This window comes from Sinocyclocheilus anshuiensis, unplaced genomic scaffold (assembly GCF_001515605.1).
Source record: "Sinocyclocheilus anshuiensis isolate Anshui unplaced genomic scaffold, SAMN03320099.WGS_v1.1 scaffold94, whole genome shotgun sequence".
In the NCBI taxonomy this organism is placed as follows: domain Eukaryota; kingdom Metazoa; phylum Chordata; class Actinopteri; order Cypriniformes; family Cyprinidae; genus Sinocyclocheilus; species Sinocyclocheilus anshuiensis.
This window is the reverse complement of record NW_015546049.1, coordinates 895,650-907,030: the sequence shown is the minus strand read 5'-3', so window position 1 is coordinate 907,030 and position 11,381 is coordinate 895,650. Positions and strand designations below refer to the sequence as shown.

Genomic DNA, 11,381 nt, shown 5'->3' with positions numbered 1-11,381 from the left:
AAACTAGTTCAGTCTTATGTTTATGCAACTGGCTCCTGTGATCTTCTGCTGCCCTCTGGTGGCCGACATGCTGGTGGCGTTTGCTCTCGTGCATGCTTTCTTGATATTTTGCAGTTACGATTGGGAAACGCACTTATATTTTACTCAGCTTTTGTATTGTAGGAATTTTGTGTTGTTTTAAAATTCTGTTGATGCAGTCTTGTGATATTTATATAATTGTTTATGACTCTTATATAATTCTCGCCTCGTTGAACATTAATGGCAAATATTCATTTAAATTCTCTCCCCTATGTGGACAAATGTGTGAGATTAAATGAACATACAACATTTTCTGATTTGCGCATAAGCAGCGCAGTCACAAAACACTTGAACACCCACAGCGTGCGACGCCCGCATTACGTCATGACGTTGTTGTTGGCGGTATTTTTGTTTGGCATCTACAATGTTTAGTGCCAAATTCGGGTGTAACATTCACTTAAAAGAAAAGCTATAGATGGTAAGTACGTTAGTATGGTGACTGTGAAAATTGGGTTTCCTGTGTGTTATCACCACAACATATACGTAAGTTTTGTACTTTAGTAACTCAATAAACTCAGAACCCTGGCTAACATTCTGCGAGGTCTCTCGTGAACAAACGTAAGGTAATGTTAATTAGAACGTTAGTTCAAAGTTAACTGCTCTTTAATAATGTTCTCAAAATGTTAGCACACAAACGTTATTCATATATCTTTCATCAAGTGTTTTTTCTTCTAAAACCTTTTAGTTTTAATTTTAACATTTTAATTTTAAATGTTATTACTGGTTTCAGAATGTTCAATGCACATTCAAAAGTAACCTTCTCATAATATTCCCAAAAATGAAATGTTCCCTTAACAATATTATTACCAAGACAAAAACAATGGACTTTTTGAAAGTTCAGAGAACATTCAAAAAGCAGGTTTACATTTTAACTTAATGGGAACTTGGGAATTAGCAAAATGTTTATATAAACATATATTTTTTTTTACATGTTTGTGCCAGTTTTTTAAAGGGGTCATATGATGTTGCTAAAAAGAACAGTATTTTGTTTTTATAAAGAATATCTCTTTGGATTTGAGACTTTAGTCTTTGCAACTTTACAGATCTTCTTTATGCACCAAGAGCTTGTAACAGTCCAAAGAGAAAGGAAAAATTTTAATCGCATCATATGACCCCTTTAATACCCAGTTAGTTTTTTGATGTTGTGAAGGTTTTTAGACAGCAGCTGCAGACAGAATGCAGCTGGTATGCAACTGCCATGTCAACATACAGTAAGCACTTACTATATCTTTCAGCTTCAAAATGAAATAATTCTGGCAGACACAGAGGCTAATGATGATCAGTCAAATGAGGTTTGTCCTTCTTTCAATACTTTGGAGTTTAAAAATCAGCTCAGTGCATATTAATGAAACTTTTCAGTTGAGACAAATATTCCCAAATTACTCAAATGATCTTTTTTTTTTTTTACCCAAATTACTCAAATCTCAACTGTTTTTTGACGGTCAGGCAGTGAATCGCCTGATTGCAATCACATCTGAGCTAGAGCAATGGCAAGAAATGGAACCAAAATGTAAGATATTATCTATTGTTTTGTGTACTATTTCAAGTTAGATTAAAGGGTTAAGATAAAAAAATATATTTTAATTCAGTATTCAATATTACATATTTTAATTGCACAGTTGATGTGAAGACAGTTTGTTTTTTTTCCCTACTAGTGCTGACAACAAATCCTGAAGTCTTACTAGCGGTTGGTAAAGAAGAGGTAAGTTGTCACTTTAATAACACCCAATAGGTAGTGATTGTATCAAAATGTAAATGCAGTTACAAGTTTTCAGGCAATTTTCCCTCACAGTTGCAGAGACTCAACAGTCAACTTAAAATGGTCCTGTCATGCTCACAAGCAAAGCTGGATGCCCAGAAAAAGATTTTGAAAAGGTGCAATGTAAAGTTTTTTTTTGTCTCTGTATAATTGATATACTATTATTGTTAGTATTTTAAGTGTTAACTTTAAACAGAAATTAGAAATGTTGCCTTGGCAACTATCTGAAATAATTATTTATAAAGTTTTTTTTTATATATATATATATTTTATTTCAGTTAACGTTTGCTTTATTTCAAGTAAAGACATAATTTTCTTTTTATGGTTTTAGTTAACGATAATAACTCTTAAGACTGTGTTATGTTTAAATTAACTTTTTCTTAAGACATGATTTATATCACAAAAAAATCATTCATGTTTAATATAAACAACAAATATAAAACTGTGATCACTCTGAAAATGTTTTTCAGGGAGCAGACATGGCAAGCAGAGAAGAAAGAAGCATTGAATGCAGTGTGTGAGAAAATCACCAGATTACAGCGTGAAAACGAGAAATCAGAGCACAGGTTGTTAGTTTTATGCCGGCATTAAAAATCACATTTTTACATCTGCTTAAAGGGATATTTACCCAAGAATGAAAAAATGTCATAATTTATATACTCCTCATCATGCCATTCCAAACCTGTACATTTTTATTTGTGAAATACAGAAAGAAAATTATTTTTAGGAATGTTCATTCATTTGGCTACAATGTATGTAAGAATGAATGACGCTTGCTGTTTGGTGTTTATGATGTCAAGCCTGGAGTGTGACATCATGTTAGAATGGAACGCAAGCTCAAATTGCGTTTGTTTCTATTGTAATATATTTTAAAATTTAATTTTTTCCGGTAATGCAAAGCTGAATTTTCAGCATCATTACTTCAGTCTTCAGTGTCACATGATCCTTCAGAAATCATTCTAATATGTAGGAAACATTTCTTATTATTATCAATGTTAAAAATGTTGTGCTTCATATTATGCAGAAACTGTGAGTTAGATTTCAAAAATAGTAATATTTTTATTCAGCAAGGATGCATTAAATTGATCAAAACTGTTACAAAAGATTTCCAATTCAAATAAATACTATTCTTTTGCACTTTCTATTCATCAAATAATCCTGAAAAATGTGCATCACAAAACTCTTTTCAACATTTATAATAATAAGCACAATTATTAATAACTGAGCACCTGTAATAATTGTGCACCAGATGCGTGACAATAAATATATTTTAAAATGTATTAAGACATAGTTATTTTAAATTGTAATAATATTTTACAATGTAATTTTACTGTATTTTTGTTGATATAAATGCAGCCTTGTTAAGCAGAAGAGGATTCTTTCAAAAACATTAACAATTTAATTATTCCAAACTTTTGACAGGTGGTGTGCAGTACATTATTAAGCCAAATCTGTTTTCCACATTATTTATATATATATATATATATACATTATTATTTATTTGTTTTTTTGCCGCATTTTGCAGGATATGAAAAGAAAAATTAACAATCTAAAGGACTATCACAGCAGTCTCATGGAAATGCTGAGCGACATGTTAGCTGAGCACTTCCCACTTCCTGATCCCCAAGGAAACGGCACAAAGAAAAAAAGAGTAGGTGCCACCTTCACCCTCTCAGTTAGATCAGATAATATTGGATTTAGATTTTTTTTAGGTTGCTGCATATGATTATTGGATTTTTCAGGCTGCTGCATATGATGCAGAGATTAACCTGATTTCACTGAGTGAGATTATCGAGGTATGTTCAGATACCCATGACAATAAAGCATTTCTTTTTATATTGTTACTTTATGTTTGTAATCTTCTGACGTGGAATAAAATTGGAAATAGAGTGGAAAATAAATTGTTTCCTGATACAAAGTGCTTATTTTACTAACCCTATTTATTAACACATTTAATCATTTAATCATGCGCATTTATTTATTTATTGCAGAGATTGACCAATAAAACTCTCATCAAAAAAACCTCATGACCCTTATGTGACTACTGATGACACTTTCTGGCCACCATACACAGAAATGCTTCTTCGCAACGGTATTGCAACACGACATCCAGAAGATTGCAATAAAATCCGTCTGGAAATGTTTTTTTGAATCTGACGTGCACTTCACTGAATCTAATATTGTTTTGCATGTCTACAGTTAAATGTCAGTGTCTATTATTTCTGTTATTTCAAATTTGCTACATTTTTATATGAAGCTTGGCCATTGTGGTAGTTCATTGCAGTTTAAAGATGTATTTTTGAGTTACTTGTCAAGTCCACAACTTAAAATGCAAAGTGTTGGTGTTTGTTTTACTTTGTATATACATGTCAAAAACTGTCCAAAATGATTTTTTTTTTTTTAAATGATGACTTAAAGTCACCTTAAACATACATTATGACCTTTAGTTGTCTCCAGTGCTGCTTCAGTGACTTAGATATCAGTATGGGGAATGGATTCAAAAAGGTTTGCTAGCCCACACCCTCACCCCCAAGCCAATTATATGTGATATTAATGACAGAATTAGAAACTACAATATACAGTCATCAAAATACCATCTCATAATTATAACATTGTCATTGTATTTTTTTTCACAGTAATGTCCTGGCAACCACAGCTACAGGTTTTGTAAATTTAACATGAACGGACAAAAATATAATGCACCCTTAAAAATATTAAATGGAGTACAAACTAGCTATGACAACTAGCCTCGGGGTATATTCCTGTGTAATGCTGTGTCCCATCAACAGAGTGTGCGCGAGATAACTACTTTTTTTGTTTTATTATTTATTTATTTTTATTCTACTGGTGCTACACTGCTAATTGTCAATGTTAAAAATGCTGTGCTTCATATTTTTGTAGAAACTGCTAGATTTCAAAAATAGTAATATTTTTATTCAGAAAGGATGCATTAAATTGATAACTACTATTTTATTTTTATTATTATTATTTAAATTCTACTGCTGCTACACTGTGCACCAGTAGAATTGTGTACATTTAGAAGTACACTTAAATGTGTATAACAATGCTGTATTCATGTAATCTGTTTATTTTGCTATTCGGATACAATATTTCATTGAGCAGTATAGATGAAAGTGACACCTTGTGAATAATAAGTCAAGTCAAGTCAAGTCAAGTCTGCTTTTTTGTCAATTCTTCCACATGTACAGCACAGGTCTTCCAGTCAGGAAGTCCAACAGCCAGTTGCACAGCGAAGTGTTGAGCCCCAGCTGGACCAGTTTGTGAATGAGCTGTTGAGGGATGATTGTGTTGAATGCTGAATTGAAGTCTATGAACAGCATAATAATGATTTTTTATTATGCTGTATAATAATAATATCCTAATATTATTAAGCTATTATTAGGCCTCCTAATATTAATAAGCTAATAATGATTTTGCTTATTATAATGAGCCTCTTGGCATTTTATATCATCCTTTCTCACAACTAGCCTACTTGTTAGTTTAAACAAATTCACATTCTTTCAAAAAAACAGACACAATACGGCAGTGTTCCTTATACTAAGGCCTACTATACTTAGCAAATGTAAAGTAGTTATGTATAGCTGAAGCTGTCAATCTTGCACTCTTTGTTATACACCATAAGAGTCATCTGGGTATGTTTTGCCCTCCAGCCATATGTGCGTGTGTGTGAATTTTTTCCTATTTGAGTCTTCTTTAAAGCACTAGCATGTGCTCACTGTGGTTGCAATCCTCAAAACATAACCGAACGCCAAAGAATTTCTGAACCATCTCCATTTCTCAACATCCTGCAGGTTTCACAGATTGAAATGTCCTCATTATAGCATTTGTTTAACTAAGCTCCGAACATGGCTCGCTTGGATATTATGGGATATGTGACGTCACATGGGCAAATATATTTGCATACAACTGCTTCCAGTGGCCTGTTGCATGAAGCTATATGGACAAACTCTTGAGTTTCAGAGTAGGTTTACAGTTGACAAACCAAACAAATCCAACCTGGTTTAGATCAGGGGCATGTACCATGATGCCAGATTAGTTGGCTAGCCAGGTAAGTTTCAGGTAAGACTTGGATTTTAGCGGCGTTCATTGCCATAGTAACTTACACTCCACAGCTAACCTGCTCCAGGGCAGGTTATGTTCTGGGTAAGAGATCTCAAACTGAAATCAGATGTGAGCAAAGCCATATCACCCTGTAGCCCAAGACTGGTTGCCCACTGAAGCTAAGCAGGGTTGAGCCTGGTCAGTACCTGGATGGGAGACCTCCTGGGAAAACTAGGTTGCTGTTGGAAGAGGTGCTAGGGAGGCCAGCAGGGGGTGTTCACCCTGTGGTCTGTGTGGGTCCTAATGCCCCAGTATAGTGATAAGGACACTATACTGTAAAAAGCACTGTCCTTCGGATGAGACGTTAAACCAAGGTCCTGACTCTGTGGTCATTAAAAATCCCATGGCACTACTCATAAAGAGGGGTGTATCACCGGTGTCCTGGCCAAATTCCCTCCACTGGCCCTTGTCTATCATGGCCTCCTAATAATCCCCATCCACTGAATTGGCTCTGTCTCTCTCTCCTCTCCACCTGTAGCTGGTGTGTGGTGAGTACTGTGGCTGCCGTCGCATCATTCAAGTGGATGCTACGCACTGGTGGTGGTTGAGGAGAGACCCCCACATGATTGTAAAGTGCTTTGGGTGTACAGCAATACACAATAAAGCGCTATATAAATGCTTCATTCAATCATTCATTCATTCAAAGTGACACATGTCTAACGCAGAAAACTCACTCCCCCAGTTTCTCTTCCTCCAAAGTAAAGGTCACTATATAGTAAAAAAAAAGTTGTCATTGTCTGGCTTTAATGATAATTACTCAGAATTATTTTATATGATTTATATAATTATTAATCCATTACACACAAGCAATTTTAGTTTAACAATGATTATAAAGCAATGTTTTAAATTAACATTAATATATACAGGTCATATGTAATATAAATAAGCTGTATAATCAATAGATAATGCTTTAAACATAACTACATGTGACCTTACATGTTCGAGTCTCTATCGCTATATATTATCAACTATATAAACGAACTTCGCAAGTTTCACTTGTGACTGCACTGATAGAGCAAGAAAAAATTTTTTATTTGTCCTTTCATGGACAAGTACTTTCTTCAGTCTAAATACGTTTAAATTCCATATATTCTTCAATCTCTTAACCTTTAGCAAAAGAGTTTTGACTCTCGCTGGCTCTCTCGTGAGAAGTGAATCACATTTGCTCTGTGTTGCAAGGCATGTGATTGGCTGTTCACCACTGCCCACATAGCATTTTTTTTCTGGTCCACACAAACCCTTTTCCCTCGGCCCACATACTGCAAAGAATGATGGCCCTGGAGTGGCCCAGATCTGGATTAAAGACAAGGGCCTCACATGGGCCATAACTGGCCCGAGTCTAAGCCAATTAATAGCCAATAAGTGGCCCTGCACTGGGCCTGAATGGGTTTTAGCATTGGCACCGATTCTCAGCCTTAAGTAAACCAGAAGCCCCAAAACTGAGCCACACCTGAGCCTTATATAGCCCAGACAAACCCATTACAGAATATTAATATTTTATATTATTGCATCGTGCATTTTTTTTACAGTAATTGCCATTATTTGTGAAATGTTTTGGTAATGTAAACACAAACTATACAAATAAAGTAAATTTAACTGAATAGAAAATCATCCTTAAAATCCACAAATTATGTAACTGTACAATAAAAAATGTATTGCATTAAAAAATGTTTTTTTATAAAGAACAAATCAACCATATCTATCTTATATGTAACGTAGGTATTATTACGCAACATGTAACGTTACTAGTACAAAAACTTTTTGTATATTTGGAGATATGCTTGCTGAAATGTACAATATTTACAAAGTACACTAAACATTTATACGGTATACAGTCTATAAGAGAAACATAACAGACAGACAAGTGTAAAGTTAATCACAAAAATGTATTTATTGCAGAAATGCCAAAAAGCAGTACCACAGTAGTCCAAATGACGATGCGTTGCACTCGCAGTCCTCTCAGGAGGTATATAATAGTTTAGTGTTAGGAGCAGAGCATAGGCTAATTTCACCCTCTGGTTGTGTTCGGATTCCTGTAGCACTCGTGGTGTTCCCGGTCAAAAATGCCTCCAAACAATTGCTTATAAATCTCTCATTATGCTATATTATCACCAAATATATTAGATTCAATCGTTTTGTCAACTTGTTTTCTTTCATTTAGGACTGGTTTTGTATTTATATTTGCATCTGATTAATCATAGGCCTCATTTTTCTGTGAGTAGGTACCTCATTTTTTGAGTGAAAAAAGCATTTTTTATGAATAATTTTCACAATATGAGATAAAAAAATTATGAAAACTTGCACTGTTTATTACACTTGTGTACTTTAATGTTTAATCAGGAAGTTTGCTTGGAAATGCTTTTATTTTGTAAAACAAATGGCACAGTCACACTTGTGGTGTTCCACAGCCATTGAAAATGAACGGGGAAGAATGAAAGTAAGAGAAAAAACTAGTGTTCAGGAGCATGTTGATTATGCTCACATCTGTACATGTGTGCTTACAAAAATAAAGGTCTCGGACCTCTGCATGTGTGTATGCATGCATACTCACGCTACTACACACACATATTATATGAATATAGTAAATAATTAGCAGCAAAAAACGGGCAATTTTGTCTGTAAAATTCTTTCACTGTAAACTGCTTTAATTTGAAGCAAGAGATTCAAGGGGAGTGGCTTGCATCAGATATATATCACTTTGCTCACAGCTGATTGGTCCAGTTTGGGTTTGCAATCTCTAATAAAAGCTACTCCGGAGCATGGTAGCCATTACCATAGCCACAAAACCCTCTCAAATCCAACCCACATTCTTGACCCCGAAATCTCAAGAGTTTGCTCCAACTAAACGCAAACTTACCTGGGTAAAAAGCGAAACGGCTTCTTGCAACAGGCCTCAGGGAAAGACATGACATACTGTACTTTATCGCACCATAATAAGTCACAGCCACAGTGGACCTGCGTGCAACGTGCGTTGCATCCAGTCAAAAGCAAATGCGGTCGCTGTCACTCGTGTTGCTGGAAATCGCCAGCTCTCCATTGAAATGAATGGGATCGTGTCGCTTTGTCGTTGCATGTGGCTTGTAGTGTGAACAGGGCTTTAGTGTGGATGCTGTCTACACTGGATAAAGTATGCGTGTTCAATTTCTGACATGCATACTTAAAGAGCTTGAGCTACTCTAATCAACAGGAAAAATGAAAGAACAATAACGTTCGCTTTGACTCGTCCTGTTTAAACAGCATGTTTGCGCACAGACTTCAGAAAGTTTGTTCGGAGCATTTGGCTGCAGAAAATGAAGCACAGTGTAATGAAGAGTTTCCAAAGAAACTTTTGTTGAAAGATGAAGCAACCGTTGGTATTGGATCTGTCCACAGCTGCATCACAAAGCGTAAGTAAACAATTTCATAATGCATTGTCTATAAATTATGGTTTTATATTGCTGGTTTAGAAAAGGTTTACTTAAGGGCAAAGGTGACATTAGCCAGTCATATTAGTGGCCGTTTACTGACAAGTCAGTCGCCCCTTAATGAGAGTTGAAAATTATTTTTCTGCATATATTTGTGTGTGTGTGTGTGTGTGTGTGTGTGTTTGCAAACATTATTAACATTATAAATGACCCCAAGGAACATATTAATACAAATCCAAAGGTCAATCTGAGAAAAAAAATAATCTGCCATTGTAATAATAATTAAATAACTAATACTAAATAAAAATATCCTATCTGAATTTGGCAGGTGGCAAGAGTTAATTTCCCACCCTGAAATGTCCATATGTGTGCACTATATTTAAAGACCATATAATAGCTCTCTGTGACTGAGAGAGCTCTCATGTCTTTATTCATGGAAAACTTTTTTCTTTCATTGCAGTTCTCAAATATCATTCTCCATTCTATATATTCAAACTGCTGCGTCATGTGCAGTTACCACACCATATGAAAATCAATGCCATGTGGCTTCAGTGATGTCAAACCTGGCCCAAAGCATTGACATGCTGAGTAGGGATTTGAAGTACATTCCAGAGTTTTGGCAGTCTTTTGGAGCTTGACAGATGTGGTAACTGTCTTCTTTTTATAAAAGAAAAAGATACATTTTCCATGGAAAAAAGTCAAGTCATCTTTATTTACATAGCGATTTGTACAATACAGATTGTTTTAAAGCAGCTTTATGGTGACAAACAGGAAAATAATGATTCAGTGATGCAAATAGAAGTCAGCTCTAAAAAGATAACAGTCATAATTCTGAAAACAACAACTTACAATTTTGAAACAACATGAGAGTTTGTAAGCAATTAGAACATTTTCATTTTTGGAGGAGCTATTGCTCTGCATGCACCACATGGCTCCATGCTCTGCATGGTTTAATATGGTCTCCAACAAAGGTGCATCTTAAAATGATAATGATTTCTAAACAAACATACACACATTATGGCACATGTTTACACTGTGTGGGAAGCTATTGTATGACCCTGGACATGGAGGTTATCCTAAATAGCCTAACCTTAAGTGCATATAAACATATTGTATACACAGGTATATGCCTACGTAAATACATATCCTCTATTTGTATAAACCATGTCCCATGAATGCATATTTTCAGTATTTATCCCAATGCTAAGATCAGAAACATAATGCCATTGTATATTGTATAAGAGTAAGGTTACTGACTCTTAAATAATTAGGGGAAGATGAAGGAAGATGGCCACCTTAAGAATAGTTCGCATTCATGATTAAGTTGTAGTATATGAGTCTAGAATGTACAATATGATAATGCATCAGCCAATACATTATTAAGAGAAATACATGGAAACATTTGCTAATTACTTGTTATAGCATAAAATTGGAAACCATGAAAAATGGCCATGCCTCACCAATGGGGTAATCCCCCCCCCAACCCGGGACAAGAAACTAGTTTTTATGGGTTAAATCAAGCTTTTTAATGGTAACAATTGCACATTAACACATTTTACAGTGTAGTGAAATTTTGTGTCTGTGTGTTCTGCGGCACGTGTCGCTGTCCAGGGTTCTGAAAAACAACTGGCCTACAGTTTGTACTTACGTTATGTAAATCATCTCAATTCTACGAATTAACTAATCGTATAAAGTTGATTATTATTGGATTTTCGTTTTATTCTCCCAATGGTTTCAACTCGACCATGCATTCAATTTTACAGTTATACAGACCATCTGGGCTCCAGTAGTCTACTTTTTTTTTGTTTTACATTGTCTAGAGATGGTTTATGTCAAGCACACATGAGACTTTCGAGGATAATTTTTTATTACAGACATCCCTCAGTCAGACAAAACAGACGAATCGATTGTATTTAAGAGGTGCGCGGGAGCGATTCTAAAAATAGCCCGACGAGAGCGCGCACTGAACTATTACCAGATAAGCTACTGCTAAAAATACAGAAAAGCGAACAAGGTGT

At 35.0% G+C, this 11,381-nt stretch overlaps 1 protein-coding gene across 1 annotated transcript; it reads left to right on the top strand.

Annotated features, from left to right (window-relative positions):
• The first annotated feature begins 387 nt into the window (after positions 1-387).
• On the top strand, positions 388-3,988 carry LOC107699079 (centromere protein K-like). Its single transcript, XM_016500247.1, is given in 10 exon segments — positions 388-496; positions 1,314-1,370; positions 1,525-1,588; positions 1,734-1,780; positions 1,871-1,953; positions 2,308-2,402; positions 3,352-3,488; positions 3,580-3,633; positions 3,829-3,852; positions 3,854-3,988. Coding segments are annotated over 10 exon segments (699 nt in total). The 5' UTR covers positions 388-493.
• The last annotated feature ends 7,393 nt before the right edge of the window (positions 3,989-11,381 follow it).